The following is a 25,902-nucleotide window of genomic DNA, read 5'->3' as shown; positions in this document are numbered from 1 at the left end:
ACATGGATTTAAATAATGAAGATGTTTTTATTCTTATGAAATTTCTTGGCATTCCAAAAAAAACTACGGAGTAGTATATTATCTCCCCCTAATGCCGAGAAACAATCTTCATTAGCAATGCAGTCAACGTACCCAATTATATGTATTGATCCCCTATCATGGGCTTTCGGTATTTAATCAATAGACGATGGTTTCTTTGATAGCCCTTTTAGAGGTACGTTGTGGTGGTGATATAAAATAGACTGCGCAAATAAAATAACGCAGATAAGGAAATGTTACTTCTGAAACCACGTACTAGGTGAAAAGGGGGGGTATAGCAATCCTTGAGGGATTGATTTGTGATATGCATTGAGTTAGACTTGGGTAAAAGGAACTTGACTCATAGTAACGTCATAGCAATCCTTCAGGGATTGATGGGATAGGTGGACCATTTTTGGTCAAGAATTTATTGTCAAGTTTCATACTAAAGAGTGACTCATAGAATTAAAGTCCTTAATGTACCTTCTGGGCAAATAAATATAGAAAAATGCGGGCTATAAAGTTAAATATCATATGCCCAAATCTCATGTCAAAGAGTTTCTATAGCAGAAACTAGCACTATAAACATGTCATAGCCTTTAATTGTTATCACATGCAAGCTAAGGTTTAGCAACGACAGGTGCAACCTAACCATATTGAGAATTCATGATATTGCCACACTTATAAGTTGGGTGATGAATCTCAATAGCTATGGCCTATAGCAAATAATTAATTGCCAACAAGAAATAACAAAAGCTCTTATATGAGCCTAATCAAGAGATTATATGCGAAAAGTTGTCAATTAAAGAGAAGCATGCAATAACATGTGATATAATTGTCCCTTATGTCTTGGACACCAAACTCTTAATTGAGTCATGCACATCCATTAAATAAAGAGTATCATGTTTGGTACACACAAGGCATGACATGACAAGAGATATTGTTTATTAATTCATAAATTAGAAAAATGAGAGAAGTACCGTTTGCCGAAGAATAATGAGCACATGTTCGCTGCCGGGCCCATTCATTCCTATTTCGGGGAGTCAAAAATAGCACTTTTCCAAGCAAGCTCTCATTTTATTTCATAGTTTCATATAAGCATGAAAACATCACAAAATAGCAAGATATACAAGCTGAAAACGGCAGAAAATTTTCAGAATTTTGACCTGGATTGCAGAATTTTCTGGGAAAAAACGGTAACACATTTTGACCCAAAATTTTACAGATATGTAGTTCAGCAGGTCTAGAACGTACACGAAAATTTTCATGCCAATCCAAGGTGTAGAAGTATTTTTTCTGAAATTTTTCACAACATTGCTCCAGGCAGAAAAATAATTGGCAGCACACTGCCAAAACTTTACAAATTTTTCTGGAATAACCAAAGCATATTTTTAACAAAATATTTTTACAGACATCAAATATCACGAGTCTAGGTTCTCCAGAAAAAAAAATTCATGCCAAAAGGAGTTCAAAAATTATTTTTCACGAATTTAATTTTCAAAACTGCGCCGGTCAGAATTTTCAGGCAGTGATTACTATGTGTAAAAAAAAAATATTCACAATTTGTTTGCTTCAGGCAAACCAGCATGATGTGAGTCAATTTTGACTTTCGGAGAGTAGCATATAGCATTAGAAATAGAAGTTGCAAACTTCATTCATGAGTCCCGCATAATTTTGTCATGTACTACTACTGGAGTACAATACGACCATTGACAATGAGACCCGCATACACCAAATATCCTTCAGGGATTCACTTAGGGTCTATAGATCCTTTTAGATCAAATATCTATTATCGAGGGCTTAAGGCAAGATAACGGGTGACTGATAAAATTAGTGCTCTTGATTTACCTTCTGGGTAAAACTATATTAAAAAAAATTAGACACTATCATTTTGTTTAAATACTCCGATTTACGATTCATTCTAATGCCCAAGACTCATGTGAAATAATTTCTATAGCAAATTAGCACCATCAATTAACTTTTAAAACAATACAAAGCCAATTTTATATTGGGGAAACCGCCCTAGTGCTGTTATTTCTAATTTGTGCTATGACTTGTTGCCTTCTGGGCAATGCTATGTTTAGAATTTTGGCTATAATCACTTGTTAATCAAGATAATCCTTCAGGGACAGTCATATAATAAGCAGTGGCTTTGACGTGCCTTCCGGGCTATCTCCCATTAAGATTTAAACACAGAATATTAATAAATCTTAATCTTTATGACCTATAACAAATAATCCATTAACATTTTAAAAGCCCCATAGAAAATAATTTATAATCACTCTTAATACCAAATTCATAGTTTCATTGAGTTCTAGAATGAGGCCGACCGACCAACTTATAGGCATGCAATTCAACAGAATGCTATAAACTCTTTGTTAACCCAAATTAAAGAGTATACTAATAAGGCCATACATTATGGTCAAATAGAATATTCTCAGAATTCATATAAAACTTGCTCATGAGCTTAAAACATGGTGACTATGATCATAGAAATAGCAAAGAGCAATCTTGCATAACGTTGTGCAGATTGAAATATATACGGCAACCACAAAGCAATTATCACCTCACCAAATTCAATGTTATCAATGCACAACAAATATTGTGATGCTTCGTAAAAGTTGTGCCAGTCAGTTATCATTGCAAGAATAAAACAAAACCGCATATATCTTATACATACAGCCAACTAGTTCAATTAGAGCAGAGCGTTTTTTTTTTTCTTTTCTTTTAAGAAAGAAAACCCGGGAACATGCAATAAGATCAAATCATCTTCAAGTTTCATTCTCCAAATACTATAATCAAACTCCAACTCAGATTCAACTGGAGCAACAGTTAGTCTTGGAATTGAGGGCATATATGCAAAGAGTCATTCAACAAAGAGAGCTTCAATTATGCTTAAAAACTGATGCATCAATTAGCTAGGTGTAAACACATATAACACATTACCCTTTTAAATAATAAGGATTAAAAATACCGTTCACCGACGATATTAGTCCTCAAAATCTTCTGCTTTGGAATTCTGGTGAATCTGTGCATCCCTCTGAATGTTTATGGTGTCACTCATTATAACCTGATAAGGCTTAAACCACTGCCTTGTGGCATTTTTTATGAATGCTGGTGTTGCTTAAATTGTCGAGTGGTTCCGGTGGTCTCACTTCGACTCAAGAATTGGCTATGTGTAGATTGAGCCCCAGGCAAGGCGACTACAACGGTAGTAGCCGCGACATCATGCAACAGCCCAGTCGGACAGAAAAACATGGAATGATCGCGATTGCCTAGAAGAAACTCATCTGCTGCTGCGAAGGAAACACCGCCGCCGGACTGCGAAGGCCGATCGCTGGTTGCAGAGGTCGATCGCCAGGCGTGACATAACTGATCTAGCGATGGACTACGACACCTCGGGCGCGACCGGCAGCCGTGGTGGTCTGGTAATCCGCGGAGAGAAAACCGATCAGAAGCGCGGAGAGAAGGCCGTCCTGGTCACCGGACTGCAAAGCCCGGTTGTTGGCTACTACGCGTCCTCTGTCGCGACCGGCGATCGATCTGGTCTGACCTGGATCGCCTACCCCTAGCGCGGGGAGAGGGGGAAGGAACACGCTGATTGCGTCTGCGGATCGCCCTCGATCGCCGCGGCCGATCGCCAATCTGACACCGACCTGTAATCGCAACGAAGAAGCGGCGCCATCCCCTTTATCAATTCCATAATTGCCGACAATTGGTCGTTCAGCGGACTGCTAGGATTTCGATCGGACCACTCGCTTGATTACAAAGATTTTAGAGCAAAGGCTGATAACGTGTTAGAAAGTAAAAATAGAATAGAGAGAAAAAGGGGAATCTCATATTTATTCATCTCTCCTCTATACAACAAGTATGAAGTATATATACATACAAGGTAATTAACAAAAGCAATAATGAGAGATAATTACATAACCGTTACAAACGTTACAATACTATATAATAATGTCCATAATAAGTATAATATTTATAACAATATTCATAATCTTTGAATCTCATATTTATAATTATTGAACTCTATATTCACAATTACATAACTATATGTTCATAATTACTGAATTATATGTTAATAATTATAAAGCTATATATTCATAATTTTTGAACTTCATATTCACAATTATTGAATCTCTATATTCATAATTACATACATATATGTTCATATTTATGTTCACAACACTATGTTCATAATTATAGAACTATATATATTCATAATTATGAACAATTTTGGAAACGTGTCTACCATGCAAGGTAAACACAGTTTCACAGCATAATTTGTCGGGTCAATAGTACTCAAAAATAAAATAGGAGCCTTTGGACTTCTCATTATTTGCCCACATTGATGGTCAAACAATTATGTTTGTAAGAGGAGCATTGCTCCTATTATATAGAGGAGCTCAAGAGCTCATCTTTCCAAACATTTTCAATGTGTGATCAAAATGATCCAACATCATTTACGATTGTCTGTACATGGTTAGCAAATGAGAATGTTTTAGTATGGTAACTAATTAGAATCATAATCATAATAATCATATTTTAATATATTTCGTTTTTGTATGTTTTTATATATTTCGGTTTCTTTGTATGGTAACGATTACAATACTCACGATTCTTTGTAGGATTTGAAATTTTTAATTACTAAAATTACTAAGATCTAATAATATGTAAATGGTGATTACCATATTTAATAATATATGATTGTGAGTATAATATATATTCCTAACATGTTTTCTTTCAATACACGGTAATTTATATGAAGTGAAATGTTAAAATATAATAATATGTACACGGTGATTACTGATTACCATATTTAATAATATATGGTGATAATTATAATATATATATATATATTATAACAATTATATATGGTTAATTAATTAAGAATGGGAAGAAATCAGAATTACCAATCACCTTGATCATTTACCACATACATAAACTCAATATAGAGTTAAATTAGTAAAAATATAAGTATATTACAAAAAATCTAACCATATTTAATAATCTATATATTATAAAGTAATTTATTAATTGTTAATTAATTACGTTAATAAAAATTTGCACACAATAATATTTTGTTTTATTTAATCTATATATTATAAAGTAATTAAAATCTATATATTTAATAATTTATATATTATATTGATATTAATTAATAAATGACCTTAATCTGAACTAAGGGGTAATATTCTGTTTGATTCAATTATATATCTTAGTAAAAATCATTACATGGTATATGTTAAAATAAATTTGATTCAATTGATTTAATTAATTACTAAAAACGAACACGTAACATGTATGGTAACCCGTTATAGTTGATTTTATGCAATTAAGTAATTAGTTTGAATTACACGGCTTAAAAAATAATAAACTGTACACTGTAATTATAATATTTAATATAATATATTGTGTACACGGTAATATTGTGTTTTAATTTATTAATTACCTTAGTATAAATTTGTACATCGTATATGTTTAAATTGATGTTATTGAATTGAGTAATTAGTTTGAATTATAAGAATTAATGCTATTGACTTTATTACATTGTATTAATATAAATTTACAATAATAAATTATTAATATAAATTTACAATTATAAATTTGTATAAGGAAAAACATATAAACTTCTGGTAAAAAAAAATTAAAAATCTCTCCATTACCTAAATTAAAATATTTTTTTATTCAATTCCTAATACGTACTTCAATCTCAATATCTCATTGCCTACATCTTTATTTGTATATTGGTAAAATTACAAAAGTGCTAGTACGTACTTCTTCCTATATATATATATATATATATATATATATATATATATATATATATATATATATATATATATATATATATATATATATAATGAATGATATTATAGAAATTTCTTCTAAATTTTGGGGGGAAAATTTGGCTAGAAAGATTTACTTTTAACTATATATAGATATAGATTTTTATTGCCTACACTTCATCCGTCCCTATCCAAACTTTATCCACTTGATGAGCAACGAACTCTATTGCTTCCTGATCAATCTTTCTAGATCTGTATCTTCTCCACAAAAAATAAACAAAAAAAAAAAAGAATATATCAACATTTTTATTACAAACCACTTTTCTTATTTAAATATCGGAAACTCCAAAACAAAACAAAACAAAATCCAAAAAGAAAAAAAAAAAAACTAAGATAATGAAAACCTCACCCGTGCAAATCACGTATCAGCCTCAACTGTGGAAGATCACAGGATGATTAACAAAAGTCAATGAAATGATGGAGAAGATACGGGGTGGAGAAGCCTTACCGATGTGGAGAAGGAAATGATGGGAAGGCTAGGAATTATAAATTTGTATTTATAAGTAGAAAATACTAATTTAAAAGGAAAGTATAATGATTTATTTATTATTATTATTATTATTATTATTATTATTATTATTATTATTATTATTATTATTATACTATTATTATTAGATTACATAAATGCCCCTAAGTTTTGGGGGGAAAACTTGCTAGGAGGATTTTACTTTTATATATATATTATTATGTTGAAATTAAAATGACTCTTTCAATTCATTACTTATAAATTTTGTTAAAATTAAAATTTTATTTTAATTTGTCAAATTATTATAGGACAAACTAGTCATTATGTAAAAATGTTCCAAGTATAACAAAATAATCTTTTTATATTGATAATTTGACGTAAATGTTGGGTTTATTGTAATGTTGATTACACGAAAATATAATATGAATTTTTCCTATTATTATATAATAAAATTAGTTCTTAAGTGTTTAATGCATGTATAAATCATTTTTGGATTTTTAATTGGTTTTGACCTTCTCATAATGAATAATTTTTAGAAAGCAAAAAAAAAAAATTAAAAAAAAATCTCTAATTTAAAGATTAAACTTGCAATGTGACATATATAATTAAAATTGCAATGCGATAACAATTTTGAGAATTATGTTGTTCCTAATAAACAATTTAGCAGCTGATTTAGTGTATTGAAAATAATTGAGAATGAATTGAATTTAAATTTTATGAAAAAAAAAATTATTTAAAATATTGATTATATTATTTATTAGTGAAAAATAAGTTATTGAAAATAATTAGTAAAATGACTCAATTGCTCTTACATAATAAAGATATGTGAGTGTAATGTATAAATTTATATTATATATTTTCTCAAAGTGTAAAAAATAAAATATATAAAGAGACTAAAGATTCGTTTTCGTAATATTTTCTTTTTTAAAAAAAGAGAAAAAATGACGGTTTTAGTCCATTAATTATGCCTAAATTGTAGACTAATTAAGATATTATCGTGTAATCAACATTACAATAAACTCAACATTCACTTAAAATCATGAATGTGAAAAGCTTATATATATATATATATATATATAGGGATGCACTCAGGTGCGAATAAGTGCTCAGGAGGGAAATGCGAACGAATCAGCGCGCGACACGTGTCCAGATCTAATAACTTTAAAAAAAAATACGGTGGCATTTTCGTAAATAATTGAACATCGAAGTGCAAGTAAAATCACTTACAAGTGCACCTACTTTCACTTATAAGTGCATGTAATTTTGCCTTGTTAGCATTCACTTTCCCGCAAACATTCATGCACCTGGGTGTGCTTATAACTATATGTGCAACTATTTATAACTATAGGTGCAACTACTTATAACTATAGGTGCACCTACTTTCACCTATAAGTGCATGTAATTTTGCCTTGTTAGCATTCACTTTCCGCAAACATTCATGCACCTGGGTGTGCTTATAACTATATGTGCAACTATTTATAACTATAGGTGCAACTACTTATAACTATAGGTGCACCTACTTTCACCTATAAGTGCATGTAATTTTGCCTTGTTAGCATTCACTTTCCGCAAACATTCATGCACCTGGGTGTGCTTATAACTATTTGTGCAACTATTTATAACTATTGGTGCAACTACTTATAACTATAGGTGCACCTACTTTCACCTATAAGTGCATGTAATTTTGCCTTGTTAACATTCATTGATCTGAGTTCAGCGGGTAGTAATACCCCTGAAAACCACTCGCAAACATTCATACACCTAGGTGCAATTACTTATAACTATGTGTGCAACTACTTAGAACTATAGGTGCAACTAAGTATTGATGCTCAGTGTAAATTTTTACTTGCACTGATAATACATTTTACATGCACTTGTAATACATTTTACTTGCACTTCGATGTTCAATTATTTACGAAAATGCCACCGCCTTTTTTAAAAAAATCAGTGTTTCTCATCCATTAGATCTGGACACGTGGACGAACAGAATCCATTCCTATTTTGCGCCTGGGCGAAGCATTCGCACCTGAGTGCGATTCTATATATATATATATATATATATATATATATATATATATATATATATATATAGAAATTTTTTACAAAATGACTAATTTATCCTCTAATAATTTGGCAAATCAAAATAAATTTTTAATGTTAACAAAATTTATAAGTAATGGATTGAAACAACCACTTTCAACATAATTAATGAAGAAAAGTTGTATAGAGCAATAATTTATGGACTGAACCTACAATTTAAATATAATTAATGACTAAAACCACCATTTTATTATTATTATTATTATTATTATTATTATTATTATTATTATTATTATTATTATTTTGGAAAAAATTGAAATTTATGCCCTTCCATAATATACCAATTATCAATGTCACAATTGAATTATTAGTGATGTAAACGTTGTCTCTCAATTTTCAAAACAGTACATATATAATATATTGCCCCTCTCGTACTGTATGGGAGGGGCAATATATGTACCGTTTTGAAAAATAAGGGACAACATTTACACTATGGAAAGACACTATATGTACCGTTTTAAAAATTGAGGGGCAACATTACACCACTAACAATTCAGAAATAACATTGATAATTGACATATTATAAAGGACATAAATTACAATTTTCCCTTAAATTTTCATTGGATTAAGCTTGATTGCCACAATTATAGTAACTTTAATTTCTTATTGTGGTTGCTCAGACATGTGGTTCGATGTTCGATGAATTCCCAAGCATTGAGTGGCACACATTCATGTTGAAAGCCAATTTAAGTGCGAGTTAGTGATTTCATATTGTTGGGAGACTATTTTTCTATTTCCAATTTGTGATTACTTTCTCATGACTTTCATAGGGTATTTTGGTATGACAGTCAAGGAGTAAGACTTATTTATCATTTTTCTTTGATGTACTGCTTTATTTGTCATGTCAGTGTGAATTTGCTTGTGACTCTGAAATCAATTATATACGTTTTAGACATTCAATTTTGTTGTTCATTTCTATTAATTTTCACACCAACACCTCTACGCAATTACTCTTTCCTACCAAATTAAAGCAGGCAAACCTAGCTGTGAAAAATCAGATATCCGCACACTTTCTACCATATCACTAGGAAGTTGCACAAGCGAAATCTTCAACAACACCCTCAAACTCCAAAAATTAAATGTTTGTGAAAATTTATCAAAACTTCTCGAGAGAAAAAGAAAATAGCTAAGCTTGCTTGTTTAACAATATTCAAATGCCTTCTCAAAAAAAAAAAAAAAAAAAAAAACAATATTCAAATGCTAAAACGCCTAAAAAATTTGAAGTTTCATGGAAACTCTAAGAAAGTAGAGTTGAAGGTCCCAATGTTGGATAAGTTTCCAAGAAAGCTAAGAAAGTTACCTTGTTGAGAAGCTTGAATCTATGGAGAAAAAAGTCTAAACATATTTTAGGTGTAATTAAAGGTAAAGTAGTAAATAAGAAAATTAGTCTATTCCTAAGAACTTAGGTATAGGTTATACCAAGGGGCAGGGACGGAGCTAGAAATTGGATTGAGTGGGGGGCGAAAGAAGTAGGACAGATTCAGAAATTTTTTCCAGTAAAAACGAAACATATATAACCATTACTTAAGAAATATAGTTGTAAATATTATTGGATATGTGCGAAAAATAAAACACATCGAAACTTTATGAGTTCATAAAGTTTCGATGTGTTTTATTTTTCGCACAATTATAAATTACATTATATTACACATATTAAATACATCGAAAACACATTATAAATTACACGTATTAAATATTAAAAAAGTGACCGTGTTGAAGTCATGGAGAAAGACTCAAAAATATGTTAATGCAATGATTTAAACCCAAGGCCTTTCCCATTAACAAACACATGCCTTACCAACTAATCTAACTCCATACTTATTGATATTTACTAGTTTTTTTATACTAATACTAAAACCTATACTATATATACATATATACATACAAAGATTATATATGGGGTAGAGGTGGGGTGAGGGGTGCAGCTGACCCCCCTGCGCCCCATTTGGCTCCATCCCTGCCAAGGGGTCTAATAATAACTATTTTCCTAGCTCATTCAGAGGAACAATAATGTTCCTTAGAATAAAAAAAAATAGTATAAAAAATGAAATACGTCTATTCTCAAGAATACTTTTCCATTCTAGGCCTATTTCTTGAATCAACATGCTCATAGAGCATCCATAGTAAAGGAGAATAATGGGTTAATGTCAGATTAAATATTTTGGGTGGGGATATTTACAAGTGTGGGGTGAGGTTATTTCAAGAAATAATTGTTCTGCAAGAGTTGAGATATTTCTCTTCCCAAAGAAAGAGAAATATTAGGGGAAGCATGGGCTATGCACACAGCAGTCACTCACACGGGCACGTGCGCCAATAAGCGCGCCTGACCATACCTTATATATATATATATATATATATATATATATATATATATATATATATATATATATATATATATATATATAGGGTGCAGATCCCATGAGACCCCCTTATTAAATGAGATGGTGAGATGAGATCCCATCTATTTATAAAGTTGTAATAGATGGATGAGATTGAATGAGGAATATAATGTAAATAGGGCATATTTTAAATAGGGGGGTTTAAAAGTAATTGTATTAATGTGTTAATTTTGGTTAGAATTAAATTGGAATCTTTGCCATAATCAAAGATGACAAATATTATGGAAATAAGGTGTGAACAAAGTGTTAGGTGTGGTTGTGTGGTCTTATTTACACCGTTAGACATTAGCACTGCACGGCTGGGATTGTAACTGTGCAATCCATTTTTTACGGGATTTTCACGCTTGCTTAGGAAAGAAATTTTTTGTTCCGGGTTAATTGTGTAATATTATTCAATCAACGTTAATTGCAAAGATCCCTCCATGGGCGTTTTTATTTCAGACCACTGTCTACTGTACATAAACCCTCGATGCCCGCGCTTTGCCCTCCGGTGGCTCCGACGGCCGGTCTGCGAAAGCCAGTGTCGAGAAATCAATTCCGTCGTTGGTGTGGTATGAGCGGCATCTCCTGCGATTCGAAGAATCCCCAGCGAAGCCAACCCCAGCTGTGTGTGCCCCGGGTCTACCAGACGCAATGTCGGGCATCAGCCGTAAGCAGACTCCGAGCACCCGAACCGCCGGCAGTTCCACCGTCCCAGGTATGTCGTCTCCCAAAATTTTTTGACGCGTGTGTGCGACTCGGATTGGAGCAATCTGACTGTGAATGTCTTGCATGTGAAAGATGAATTAATTTGCATAATAATGTAGTGAGAGATCAGTTTCTTAATTTCGGCACCACTTTATACTAAGTAAATTGGGATCGGATTACAAGGGGGTGTTTCTCTTAGAGGGTTCATGTGATCATGCTCTCATATATAAAGTGTTGATGACTAATCTATCTACCTACCTATATAGATCAATGATTGAGGGTTATTTTTTTTTTAAAAAAAAAAAAGAGTTTTTTTTATATAAATATTTAAAACTTTTTGCTTTTGACATACTGCTATACACAGTTTTGCCATGTATTCCTAGACTGCAACTCTGCATTGCCAACTCTCTGTGAACAGGATTGAGGTGTGTGTAGTTAGTTGTGCAATCCTGGTTGCTTGTGCGTGTTACAAGTGTAACGTTTATCCGTTACTATTATTATAACATTAGGATAAGTTATGATAATATTCAGTACTTGATATGTGGTGTAACACTAATAACCTAATAACTAGACTACCATTATGATTAGGAGTCTAGTTAGGGTTTAGGAGACCTAAAGACAATCAACCACAATGATGGCCAGTGGTTATATAAGGTCACTAGTCCTCTCACTGCTCACATTACATACCTCATACACCATCTAGAGAGAGCTGAGTAAAGTGAGAGACAAAATACTTGTCATCTCTGCAGCAGTCCGGATCGCTCAACCGTATCAAGAACTATGGCTGGAGGTTAGTCGATCCTATTATCACATATTATAGTAATGCATGTGATATTTTAGTCTAACAACAAGTTGATTAAAGTTGAGTATCTCATCCTTTCCCGTTTGTTTTTTTAAACCTCACACACATAGCATACTGTTAGGAACCTTGTATTAGGATTTTGATGATACCAATGTAATGTAGAAAGTAGACCCCTAACTATTAGCTTTTTCGATCGCTACTTTCGTCCTAAACGAAAGTTGCCATAACTCCCCTGTAATTCGTGTTAAGCTAGACAAACACACGAAAATGAGTTATGTCTAGTTGATAGGGTCTCCAAGACGAAAGAAGACACAAGGCATGATAAACAGCAACGAGAATTCATCAGGAGTTGTCAACTATCTCGAAAGGACAGATTTATTAAAGACGATTCTCACCAAGCATTCTTTTCTCTTCAACAACAAGAAGAATGTTTTCTCTGTCTGATTTGACAACATCCTAGGAAAATAAGGACCTCAACTTGTGGGACACGCTTACCAAGGAGCATTAAATGAAGATGTACCATCTCCTGGAGCTAAAGGACAAAACCCTAATGCTCTCCATACCTTCAACGGCTACATGGTACAACCTCATTAATGGAGCACTTAATGCATGAAGCTCCCCGGTCCTTATCCACTAGATAAAAGGTTCGAAAATTTCATCTCCCTCCAACGGATGAATTTTCATCACCTATATAAACCCACATTCACCAATTAAGAAGGTGCTGGTTTGATTTTCACTCGATCTATACATACGCAAAAGCTCTTAAACGTTCTCAGCTCTCTCAAGCTTTTGTGAACCAGTGTTAAGGTGCTAAGATATTTGAAGAAGTTCATTGATCATCATCTTACACCTTAAAGAAGTCTTGCCATTTGTACGAAGCAATCATCTCTCACAGTCAAGACTTCATCAAGTTGGAGAAATCAGAAATCATTTTCTACCAACCTCAACTCTGAAGAAGAAGTTGATAGAGGCGGAGTAAACTCGAGGAGTTGAAAAACCTACGAAGGCTGTCCGGCTCAGTGATCAAGGAAGTCTTTGTGTCATTGTACTAACGAGTGATAGTGCAATCCTTTCATAAGTTGTGGAAGAAGAGTGGAGTAGGCAACGTTAGCCGAACCACTATAAAATCTCTAGTCCCTTTATCTCTTTACTTACGCCTTTCAGATTGCCTTCATCATCATTACCGAAAGTTTTCTTTACAACGTAAACTCGTGCAAAGCAAATAATCGTATTTGACATTTCCGCTGCGCCAAAACACCGAAAGGTAGTTTTTAGGGCATAATACGAAAAGAGTCTATTCACCCCCCCCCCCCCCCCCTCTAGACTCTCACTACACTCTATCGGGACCAACACATACTGTTCCTATCCCCTGCTGTTTTTATTGTTACTAGTTATAAACTCTCACATTTTCCCCTTTGGTTATTTTGTTATAGGGTCTAAACGGCTGCTCGACGGCATTGCGGGTGATGAGTGCATTACTACACGCTCCGGACGTAGTGTACGCAATATAACAAGGACTACAGATGTTAATCCAGAGCGTCAGGCCAAGGGTAGGAGGGATCACGCTCCCGAACCTGAACTATCCCCGTTAGAGGAGTTTAAGTTCCCTTCATTCAACACCCGATGCACGCCCAAGGACCTAATTCATGCTTTTAACGAATTCAACGCTCAGCAAAGACATGCAGTAAACGACATGGGAATGAGAGCTATTTTGCGTTTAGAAGTTAATGAGATTCCATTGCGACTGGGCTGTTGGCTGGTCAGTGTGCTCAACCCCACCAACCTCACACTTAATGTCCAGCGCGAGACTGCTCTTCAGATCACAAGAGAAGATGTTAGTGCTGTTCTTGGGCTCCCACTCGGGTCAACAGAGATAGTATGCCGGCTAAGTCAAAAAGTGGGGCAGGAATTACGGGATTAGCAATCTCAAATAGGAAAGCGATACAGCACAATTACATTGAAGAAGGTATGTTAGGTGATGTTGTCCTGCAAGGACGGTGGAGTTTGGTTCAAGCGTCACTTCTGTGTGGCTGTTTTAATCGAAAGCACACAGAATGGTTACGTCAACCAGCGGTTCCTACACCATCTTGAAGATGTGAACAAGATAAACGGCTTGGATTGGTGTGGTTATATGCTTAAACGGCTGGTCAAAACGCACCCTGACTGGGCCGAGGACAAGATGCAACGTTTTACGGGGCCACTCCAATTTCTAATGGTGGGAGACTCTTTTTTCAGTTTGAGTTGTTAAACGGCATACCAATATCGAGTAGTTGTATGTAGGTGCCTTATTATTTTCAATTTTTCCCTGATTTGTTTTTGCAGTTGTTCTATGTAGACAGCGTGGCGTTTGGCCCCGGGTAATTCCTAAGAGTCTTCCTGCATCCATTGGATGGACTGGAAAGCTGTTGAACACGCACGTTGTTTCATAAAATATATCCATACGCTGTACTGTTGTCCGCTTTGCACAATAATAAGTTAGGTTTGTGTTTTAGATACAATGTGTTAAAAAAAAGACAAACTAGCTTTGATATAGGTGAACACATGCATTGTTACAGACCTGTAGGGAATTCATCAGATCAAAACAGAGAACTAAAATATATACCACAAATTGGGCCACATCCCCAAAATTGAACATATTACTACCTCTAGCAGCACTGCACGAGCATCATAAAAATAAAGATAGAACTGGACAATTTTTTGTTACTGTTGTATATTTCATAACACCAATTGCTTACAGTGGTGATACGTACTAATGCACATATCTACTCCCCCCCTTCACATATCCACTTTTTTTTTTTTTTTTTTTTTTTTTTTTCCAGAAGTAGTGCAAAAAAAAAAAAAAAAAAAAAAAAAAAAACGCTCACACATCCGTAAAAAGTTATATTCAGATTTGCACACCAAAAAACCACCACACTACTTACAGTGTTGCTATCCTACACCCTCCTAATCATATTGATATTAACCCACCGCATTCATTGGGGAAGAATTCAAATTTGAAATAGTAACCAAACGAATAAAAATGAAATTGAGTTCGGACTGAAATTTGGATACAATGTATCGTAAAAAACAATTTGATTACGGATATATTACTATTCGTTAAGCAGCCGTGCACCATCATCTTCACAATATTTTTGCTGCTTAACAGTATACGCACAAGACCCCTAAAGAATGACTCCTTTAATCCCTTAAAATGCTCATACGCATAAACACACAAGCCTAAACACTTTAGCACATAGGTCTGTAAAAACTGCTTCGAAACTAAATTCAACAGGAAATTCACACAATTCATTGCCCCTCTGTACCCTTCCCAGTCCCTTGCCCCCCCCCCCCCCCCCTAAACGCATAGTGGTGCTGTGCATACAGGTTCAACAACCCAAGTAAAAATATCAAACTGTAGGGAAAAGATGGCTAAATAACATTGCACGAGCACCAAGTAAAAAAAAAAGGGAATAACAAAGTAAAGAACAACAAACCAGTCCTCATTCGAGACCGGCGAATTACTATTAAGGAAACTAAAAGCACGGCTGGGAGACGCGAAGAGTGCACAGCAGTTCCGCAAGAGGGCAGCGACGCATGCACGAGCAGACTGCAGACGAAAAGCAAACGCCGGCCAGAAACGCGGTCGGCGAGAAATTTAAAGGCGCCAATCCCCCGTGTTTAAAGGAAACGAATAAATACGGAAATAAATGAATAACGTAACAAGATTACCATAATACCCACCCTGGAAATGCAGTGCATAAGAAACGGCCGAAAGCACAACAAATAATATTGCTGTGCAACCAAAGAAGGCAAAAAATGCACAGTAACTCATAACCGTGAGATCGTCTACAATCAATGGCCAGCAAGCAACCACACATTCACACCTAACAAATTATTCACACCTGATTAGAATTTTATATATATATATATATATATATATATATATATATATATATATATATATATATATATATTTATTTATTTATTTATTTATAGTGGGGTTCGTAAAACTCTTACTCCACTCTTCTTGTTAAACTCAAAGGAGGATTTCACTAAGTAATCTATACTGTATATAAAAGCAAAATCCTCCTATTTCATATTTCCCGCTCAAACTTTTGTAGTCAATTTAATAAATATTTTAGTGATTTTTTTAATTTAGTCCTAAATGATTTTTTTATGCTTAAGTAGTTCCTCAACTTCGATAATTTTATCCAATTGAGTCATCTCTTAAGAGAGTTTGATAATTTCACATCTATTAATAATACCCAATTTAGTCATTGGCTATAGTAGATTTAGCCACATTAGTCTCAGTCGTTGTATCGTGGACCGCGGTGCACGTGCACCGCGGTCAAAAGGCGCCGTTTCTTTAAGTAAAGAAACGACGCGCCGTTATTGTTAACGGAACGTACGGTGTTAATTACCGACTTACACTACAGTATATCTAAACTAACACTGTCTCTCAAATGAAACTGCAGTTATATCAAAATGATACTGTAGTTGTGGTGAAATGAAACAGTAGTGTATATAAAATGAAACTGAATAGCATTTCACATATTTGAGTGTATATTGTGCAATGAAGCTGTAGTTATATCGAAATGATCATGTAGTTGTGTTTTAATGAAACTATAGTGTATATAAAATAAAATTAAATAACATTTTCACATATTTGAGTGTATAAATATCGAGTGAAACTGTAGTTATATCGAAATGAAACTGTAATTGTGTTGAACTGAAACTGCAGTGTATACAAAATGAAACTAAATAACAAAGTTACTTTTTGCGGAACAACGCAAAATGGGTGTCGTTTGTTTTCATTAAACAAAATAACGTCGTTTTGAAGCCCGGTGTATAATTGATTATGCACTGTGGTGCACGATATAATTTGCCCATTAGTCTTTGACTATAATGGCTTTACCCAATTTATTCATTGACTATATATAGTAGCTTTTCTTGATTTAGTCCTTAATTCTAACAACCAAGGATTCAATTGAATAAAATTGTCAAAATCAAAGACCTAATTAAGCATAAAAAATTATTTAGGACTAGATCAAGAAAATCCGTCAAAGGACTAAATTAGGCATTAACTACAATGAGTTATAATAGTTGTGCTTCGAAAGTTGAGGTTTCAGTTTTTACTCATTAAAATGACCAGACGGTAGTGGATATCTACTGTTTATTGCCGGCTACTTTACATCTCTTCTTCAAGTCCTTCGAAGAGGGAGAACCAAATAAAGCTTGAAAGAAGAAAAATGGAGTATATATAGATTAACATTGCTAAAATCAGCTCTGTACAATGTAAAACTCCTCAACTTCGTCTAATGATGTTCCTCTTTTGTGGGAACATGCAATTATATAGTAGTTCATGCATAGAGTAGAACAAAGTCCCCATCTTGGGAAAACAAAGCCCTGCACAGTTGGCAACTTTGGTAAGTTATTAAAAGGACTTAACAGGGATACAGAATCTAAGTATGCAAATGAGTAGATATACACCTCTAGAAGAAGTCCATGGGATGAACAAGCACTCCCTCATCATTCCAGTCTACATCATTAGTGTTTGTTTCCTTTCCAATTAACTGAAGAGGCGCGTCTAGTGGAGGTGGGCTCTGCAGTAAAACAGGAAAATGTTCATACCACTATGCTAAAAGCTATAGCTCTCATAGAACCCGTGACTTGGCTCTGATATCACTTGATAGGATCAAGCGCTTACCATTACACCAAAAGTTATAACTAGTAGTGAAGGCACAACTTTATTTCCTTATATCGCCACACATTTTCGAGAGACAGGGTGCTGGACTTGGCCCGACTTGGTCTTTAGGCCTCCACCCTATAATCTCCTAGCCACCGGGTGCTGGACTTAGCCATTACCGGCCTCCGCCCAACAATTCAGATTAGATTATAGTTGTGTTTACTAACTAGAGCTAATACCATGGACAAGGTATGGAAGAGTTAATACCATGCATCGGATGAGAGGCCAGTTTATTTCCCGGAAGAAAGGATGTTGTTTGATCTCATTTGCACCGCTATTTGATCCCAAACGGCATGCAGGATCTCTATTTAACAATGCGTGAATCAATTGCCTTGCAGCCAGGCTCACCTGCAATATTTCATCACATCAAACAATCATTAGCTGCTTGCCAGGCATAGTCTTGCCAGTTATGTAAAACCTGTGTTAAGAGTCCCACATTGAAGAGAGAATATATAGGCTTGTAAGGTCAAGAATTAGACTAGTTAATGAATTGGATTTAGTCTTTTAGTGTGGTTTAACCCATGTGCATTATAGCCTAGTTGAGTGACCTTGGCCTAATCTTAGTATCAGAGTTTAGGTATCAGGGCCTACCTGAATGCTGCTTGGGAAGGTAAGATCTTTGTTTAAGATGTTGGCAAATGTCTTTTGCCTATTCTTTCCTCTAAATGGCGTGCGCCCATACAACATCTCATACAGCAAAATACCTGCAATAGAACAGAAAGGTTCTTGGACTAAATCCAGATAGACGGAGAACAAATTAATATACTAGTTCAGATTGTCAGTGTAAATGATCAGATATGTTACCTAGAGCCCACCAATCAATAGCACTGCTGTGACCAGCACCGGTTATAATTTCCTGAAATTTAAGTCATTTATAAGCATATCAGACGAGCTTGTTAAATTTCAATAGGGAGTAAGTCTCCTGAATATGAACTGCAATGAGATTCAAGACGAAAATGGGGATTCTATACTGGAGCAATGTACTCTTCAGTCCCAACGAATGAATTCGACTGCGAAACTGGTTCTGCAACAAATGTTGGTGGCGGAGTGCTCTTAGATGGCCTTCTACCTTTGGGAGGAGCGTGCTTTATTACCTATTGCAAGAAATAAACGTTACTAGTGTCGTGTAGAATATTACATAAAAGAAGAAATGTAGCTGAGGAAACTGTTACATACTTGGGGTTTACATGTCGTCTTAAAGGATAAATCGAAGTCAGTTAGCACAACATGCCCATCAGCCTGAATTAGAATGTTTTCAGGTTTCAAATCCCTGTATACGATTCCTGTAATGTGAGACAAACAAACATTAACGAATATCAACAACTAGTTGTTGTTAAGCACAAATTTATGCTTCTAGGTTGTCTTTTCCTTTCTGCAAACCCTTCTAGCTGTTGGCAGGAAACAGATAAACTTTTCACCTCAAAACATCCATGAATTAATTCAAGTCATATGTTAAGGTAACATCAAGCTTACCTAAGCAGTGAAGGTATTCCAAGCCAATTAAAACCTCTGCAGCATAGAACCTGGATAACAAAACAAATTAAATCTCACATTGACAAACAAGGGAGAAAGATATCTGCTTATAAGACCATGGGTTAGACTAGCTAATTGATTGGATTCAATTTTTAGTGTGGTTTGACCCATGTGCATTATATCCCAGTTGAGGGACATTGACCCGATCTTAGATTATAATAGAGCCAATCTCAGTTGATATAACAATATTAAAGTACCTCGCAGAGTCCTCTTTAAACATTTTCATGGGTTGTTTGTCAAGCAATGCGAATAACTCTCCTCCAGGACAGAAGTCCGTTATCAAGCAGACATGTGTAGACGTCTGGTGGAGACAAAGATGTCGATATGATAAATGATTTTTATGTAAATTTTAAAACATGGTAAAGACTATATTTTAGATAAATGAAAACCTGAAAGGAGCAGTAAAGTGTTGGAAGGAAAGGATGGTCAAGGAGAGCAATGATTTCTCTTTCGATGCATGCTCGATGAACCTGTAAAATCGAGCCACGTTGGGTTTTTCGCATTATGGAGAACAGTTAATGAGGAAAGAAACTTCTTGGCAATAGTTACAGGGTATTGGGGAGTCATGGAGTGAATATCATTTTAACTAAGTCCTCTCAAATATGCTTTCATACCTTGTTGCGGTTGAGCATTATGGATTTATCCATTGCCTTCATAGCATAGAGTTCACCTGTACCTTTTAGTTCCACCAAATGGACACTGCAGCCAACAAAAAAATTGGAGTAATAAAAACAAAGTTTCCTTAAACCAACATGTTTTTGACAGAGACCACATTGATAATCCTAAAGGAATAACTCATCCTGGAACAATATAAAAATATACCTTCCAGTATCTCCACATCCCAATGGCCGCACAGGTTTAAAATGATTGAGGCCAATTTTTTCACCAGTTGCAGTGATCTGCAATGTTAAATAAAATCGCATAATATATGGAATAGTTTAAAAAACACACTCACGAATGGGGGAAAAAGAAGAGAAGCCAGTAGTAAAAAACAATGATTTTCAAACCATAATTATCATAAAGTGCAGGATTGACAGACCACTCTATAAATTCGTCTCTCTGGACACACAGCAATGAACAAAAGTGATATGTGTACTATGTATTATGGACTTCGGGTTATCGTTACCTTTTGTATTGCTGCCCATGAAGTACTGTTCTTGCTATGAGGCCTAGGAAAGACAGACTGAGAGTGCATAGACCATAAGTCTTCTGGTCTCTGAAAGTGGCCCGGTAGAGAATTTGCATCAATCATCAACGAATTAGACACCATCTAGAAAAGAAATCGAAATCCAATTCAGAGTGTAAGGAATACCTTACCAAGTTGGCGTCAGGAAGTTCTCTAACAGCTTCATCAACATTTTCTGCGGTAGCTTTTACCTGGAAACAAAAAAAATTGTATAGTCACTAAAACAATCAGTTCTCTCCAATGCGAAAAGCAAAAGATTTGTTATCGTGATTGAATCTGCAGGGAATAATGGAATACGTACCAACTTAGCACTTTGTAGCTCAGTTTGCTCTGAGAGGCGGTTCCTAAGTGGTTCTACATGATCACTTCCATCTAACTGAACGCCAATGAAGTATTGCAATTCTCCCTGCAAATGCAAGATTCGAGTCAGCAGCCAAATGAAGTAATCTTATCAACTTACGTATAAATATTTTACGTAAACTAGACAAAGAATTCTACCTTCTGGTCACGCATTGGTTGCAAGTGAAACAAATTCCAGAACTTTTTTCCTGACAATTAGGTGTGCAAAGAAAATTGCTGTGAAACTCGTTCTAGGAAGTAAAAATTTGGAACTCTTAGCATTGCAACCAAGACTTATAGCTTACCACTCTTAGTATAATTAATTAACTGGACCGTTATTTCTCTTTGTTCTTTGATGGCATCTCTTATCCTTTGAACAGTTGATTGATCCGTTTCAGGCCCTTGAAGAAATCTGTTGGATCATAGTTCTCTATTAGATGCCATTGTTACTGGGAAATTCTAAGAAAAAAACGGTAGTTTGATATGAATTCAAACACTTAAGTCACTAATACTTGAAAGTTGAAACATAACTGAGCTTCAAAATTAAACAAGTATGCAATGTTTTTATTTGTACCGGCAGTTTCTTCCCAAAATTTCTTCACGTGTGTACTCTGTCAGCTCAAGAAAGCTATCGGATGCAAATATCTGCATGCAAAGGATCCAGTTTTACGGGAATATAATGATGCATGGTTAACAGAACTCATGAGAATGTAAATTAGTTAAATTGCGGGTTGGTCTTACAATTGGATTATCGGGAATTCTAGGATCTGTAATCACAAAATTCTTTTCAATTCGCTCCAGTGTGGTTGCAAGGTCAATCCCTTGGCGTATATCCCTTTCTCTTTCAGCTCGCTCCCAAATTTCAAGTATCTCTTCCGTCATTAAAATTTCAGGCTCTGTAATTTGTTGGCTTTTGGTCGGGCCTGCACTGCTTGAAGACCTTCCTTTGGACCTGCAGAAAGCTAAGCTCCATTTCAAGCAAAGCTCGATCCTACTCAAAACTACTGAGGAATTCGGGATTGAAGTTATATCAAGTTATATCGAGTAATATGGCAGTAAATGAAAAAGACTCACCCCATCAAAGAAACGCGTGTTGATTTTCTAGACTTTTTATCAGAGTCCTGCCGAGATAAATTGGGATCCCATTGAGGGGTTTGTGAACTAGGTGTACCAATGCTTTCAGTTTCAGCCAATCTAGGAAGCATAAACTCCATTTGCTTTGCATCCTGACTTGTAGATTTTGCACTTGATCGTGGATTCTTTACGGTTTGTACAACTTCAGTAATCGAACCTAAAGCATTTTCCTTCTGGCGAGCTGAAACCAAAAAAGAATGTAAGTTTTACCAATGCTGAAATATGATTTCCATTCGGTCGCAATGTCTGAGGAGCTCACCATCATATCGAATCAATGACTGAGGCAATCCATTCGGTCGCAATGTCTTGTCAACAACTCCTTCAGTGTATTTGCTTACCTCTACCTGCATTCTGTGAAAAAAGATTTGCACTGCATTAAGTATATACTTTATCATTTCAAAGAGCGTGAAACTATTTTTAGCACTACTGACTCTGTTACAATGTAGTATATGTTCATAACTACTTTCTCAACCTACTGAAGCACAAAGAGCTAATAGTCCGGGGAGCAACTTGGTGCCAGTAGACCACTGAATATGTGATCCAATTTTATACCTCAAGAGCTAGAAGAAAAGGAGACCACACGTCTTACCCGATAAATTTGATTGTGTTTCCATTCTCGTCTTTTATGGGAGTGACGGTTAGCATATTCCAAAAAGGAGTCCCGTCCTTCTTGTAGTTCAAGAGCCTGCCACAGTAGCTTTTCCCGGTTTTTACAGCGGTCCGTATTTTGTCTACTTCGTTCGGGTCTGTATCAGGGCCCTGCAGGAAGCGGCTGCACAAAAACAATTCGGGGAACAATAAGGAGATGAGCTTATGAAGACAAAATTGTTTAGGGAGAAGTGACCCTTACCAATTCCTTCCAACAACCTCTTTTGAAGAATAACCGGTCATTGTAAAGAAGCCACTGCTAGCATACATAATAGGACAATCTGGTTTAGTGGCATCGGAGACAACAAATGTCTGCTGAAGTGTTGCCAAAGCATCCTTAAGTTCCTGAGATACACGAGGCATATCCGTTCCATAATTTGACGACTCTGATGTCCTTGTTGATTCAGCTGTCGAGAACCTCTCCAACGAGTTCTTGTTTCTTTCCCCTTCTCCAAACGAAATCTTTGGAATTGCATGGAAGCTACCTTCCCCCACATCCATCCTCACCGTTAATCCCCATTCTGCAGTCCTTTGTGCAATGCTAGATTCGATTCTTTTAACATCACTCCCAGCTTTGCTAGTCTCCGCTTCAAAAGCCATCCACTTCCCAATCGGATCCTTGTTGGATATCGAATTCTCAGACACCTCTCCTTCAACTTTAAGCTCTCTCACCTCCACACCCTCTTTCCTACTAATATCACGACTCGATGCTGGCTCAAACACCTCAATTGATTGCCTTTGGTATTTATCAGCAGCACTTGAAGATTCCATTTCACTAAAACGAACCACAATAAGTACATATCCCCACAACCTTGCAAACAAATTAAAACACCTATCTACCCTACTCTCTTCCAACTAAATTACACCAAATACACAACCTTTAACTAGCCTATATATAGCAAACAGAACAACTTCAACCGGACAGGACCAATCATAGACTCACCACAAAATTCAAGATTCCAAGCATCAATTTAGAGAAGAAATATAATAGCAAAGCTTTTTCTGAAAGAGACTCAAATTGGGAAAATATATAATGGGTTGAAAAATAGCGAAATTAATGCTGAACTACATGAAAATGGCAAAACCTTTGCAGAGCTCAATCTGAATAAAGACTGAAAACAACCCAAAGTAGCATTAATCAACACAAAGCAATTGTAAACACTGAAAACTACCCAACTAGCATTAATCAATAAACAAAAGAATTAAAGATTGAAAACAACCCAAACTAGCATTAATCAACACAGATAAAAAAAGAAAGTAGGGATTGAATTGAAAAGAACCCAAACTAGCAATACTAAATGAATAAAGAAAAAGAACCTGGAGATTATATTTGCATGTTTAAGTGGCAAGAACAGTAGAGCTGGGTAACAGCTATAGGGAAGTGTGTTGAATTTGGAGGCTTTGTTGAGAACCAGAAAGAGAAGATATTGGGAAGATAATGTTCACACAAAAAAATGGGGACTCCAAATAGTGCCATAATGTAACAAAAAATGTGGTCTTTATCAAATTTGTTGGTATCTCTTCACCACTCACACTCTGCCTCTGCGTTGCTTTGCTTTGCTGCAACTTTCCAACTCTTAACCGCTTCTCGCGCTCTGGCACTTCCTGGTTAAAATCCGGGTGTGTAAAGACTAACCTCTCCCTTGCTGCCACACCAGAGTTTAGCGAATGGTGTGGGGCAAATGTGTAAAAAGTGGTGAATTATTGATGAGTTGAAAAATCCATGTGAGACTGTGATCTCCCCATTCCTCCAGTTTCGCATGAAAATTACATTGTGGATGGTGGGGGATGAGGACAAGAAAGTAATTTAAATTTGAGGCCACAAAACACATAGCTGGGACAGCTTTGAGGATAAATTTCACAATCAACATTAAATTTGATGCCACCTTTATAGAAAGGACCATTATTGCCTAAACGACATCCACTGTCTCCACGTAGCACATAACGGAAAATTTTATGAATGACGGGCTAACATCACTAACAACATGTTTGGTTGGAGAAATAGGTCTGAAATAGAATAGTATTTTTGAGAATAGACTTATTTCTCTTTTGATAATACTTTTTATTTTTAAAAATAATATTTTGGGAATGACCTATTTCTCTTGGGGAAGGAGAATTGTTATTACTAGACTTTTATAACATTAGTTTTACATGCGCATTGCACGAATGAGTTAATGTCTAATATTTATAATTAAATAAATATATGAGAAGTTCATACATAAGTAATAAAATATGTAACTCATAGTATATGAATACAATGTAATATATGAGATTCATTATAATTGTTACTAAACTTTTTTTAAATCCTTTCAAAAAAAAAAAATTAAATAGTAAAGTATTTTTGTTACAAAGGGTTCTAATATATTTAATGAATGCACATATATACAAGATCAATGAATGAATCAACAATATCAATCCTTTTAAATGTTTTGCTCAGTGTTCATTTAGTTCAACCATTATTGTTGAATAAATTATTATAAATAAAAAAATTCCTAATTTAAGGAATTTAGATGAAGTAGTAAAAATTTAAAATTTTTAATTATAATGTAACTAAGATATTGAATGATTACCAGGACTATGTGGCATAATGGTACCCGGGTTGAACTTCCATTTGGAAAGTTATGAGTTCGAGCCTTAGTGGAGGCGTTATTGGTTCTTTGTGTTTCAGTAGGTTGAGAAAGTATATGATCAAAATGCTAAAGAAAGTGTTTGGTTATTCAACCGTTTGAAGCAACAATTTGTTCCAAGTCACTAAAAATACAAAAACATTGCAATTTACAATATTTTCACTTAGCGTTTTTTAGAATGATTTCCACAAAACACTTCTATATCTATATATATATTTTTTAAAAAAAAAATTATTGTAGAACCATTTCGACTTCTTGAATAACAAGAGTCAGTTTCGCTAGCTCACAGCTTGCACATCAACGGATGGGCAAGCTTAACTTTTAAATTGGAGCCTTAAGGCTCCTTTTATAGGAGCCTCAAGGCTCCCATGTTATTTTTTCCAGGA

General features: G+C 35.0%; 2 protein-coding genes across 3 annotated transcripts in view; one reads left to right on the top strand and one right to left on the bottom strand.

Annotated features, from left to right (window-relative positions):
- Positions 1-9,253, top strand: part of LOC109181376 (putative late blight resistance protein homolog R1B-12) — a 29,432-nt gene extending 20,179 nt beyond the window's left edge. The window contains exon 6 of the mRNA XM_019331126.1: positions 9,057-9,253. The gene's annotated coding sequence lies outside the window, so the exon portion shown is untranslated. The remainder of the gene's footprint in view (positions 1-9,056) is intronic.
- Positions 9,254-17,459: 8,206 nt separating this feature from the next.
- On the bottom strand, positions 17,460-24,496 carry LOC109181764 (phototropin-2-like). 2 transcript variants are annotated; one of them, XM_019331674.1, is made up of 24 exons: positions 24,207-24,493; positions 23,092-23,664; positions 22,831-23,013; positions 22,501-22,592; positions 22,182-22,422; positions 21,849-22,059; positions 21,682-21,752; positions 21,413-21,519; positions 21,267-21,316; positions 21,070-21,174; positions 20,900-20,959; positions 20,709-20,798; positions 20,405-20,481; positions 20,197-20,281; positions 19,972-20,052; positions 19,780-19,883; positions 19,523-19,572; positions 19,226-19,332; positions 19,021-19,143; positions 18,854-18,905; positions 18,641-18,753; positions 18,257-18,397; positions 17,794-17,906; positions 17,460-17,709 (listed from the first exon to the last, which is right to left on the bottom strand). In XM_019331674.1, exons 2-23 carry the CDS (start codon positions 23,658-23,660, stop codon positions 17,796-17,798), a joined length of 2,823 nt encoding a protein of 940 aa, XP_019187219.1. In that variant the 5' UTR covers positions 23,661-23,664; positions 24,207-24,493; the 3' UTR covers positions 17,460-17,709; positions 17,794-17,795. The 2 variants fall into 2 exon arrangements, with proteins under 2 accessions (XP_019187219.1, XP_019187220.1); XM_019331675.1 differs by lacking the exon at positions 17,460-17,709 and having other exon boundaries at positions 17,796-17,906; positions 23,092-23,667; positions 24,207-24,496.
- Between the last annotated feature and the right edge of the window lie 1,406 nt (positions 24,497-25,902).

The sequence above is a fragment of the Ipomoea nil genome, unplaced genomic scaffold (genome assembly GCF_001879475.1).
Source record: "Ipomoea nil cultivar Tokyo-kokei standard unplaced genomic scaffold, Asagao_1.1 scaffold1043, whole genome shotgun sequence".
NCBI classification, from domain to species: domain Eukaryota; kingdom Viridiplantae; phylum Streptophyta; class Magnoliopsida; order Solanales; family Convolvulaceae; genus Ipomoea; species Ipomoea nil.
Note: the sequence above shows the minus strand (reverse complement) of the source record. Positions and strands in the feature narration are given on the sequence as shown.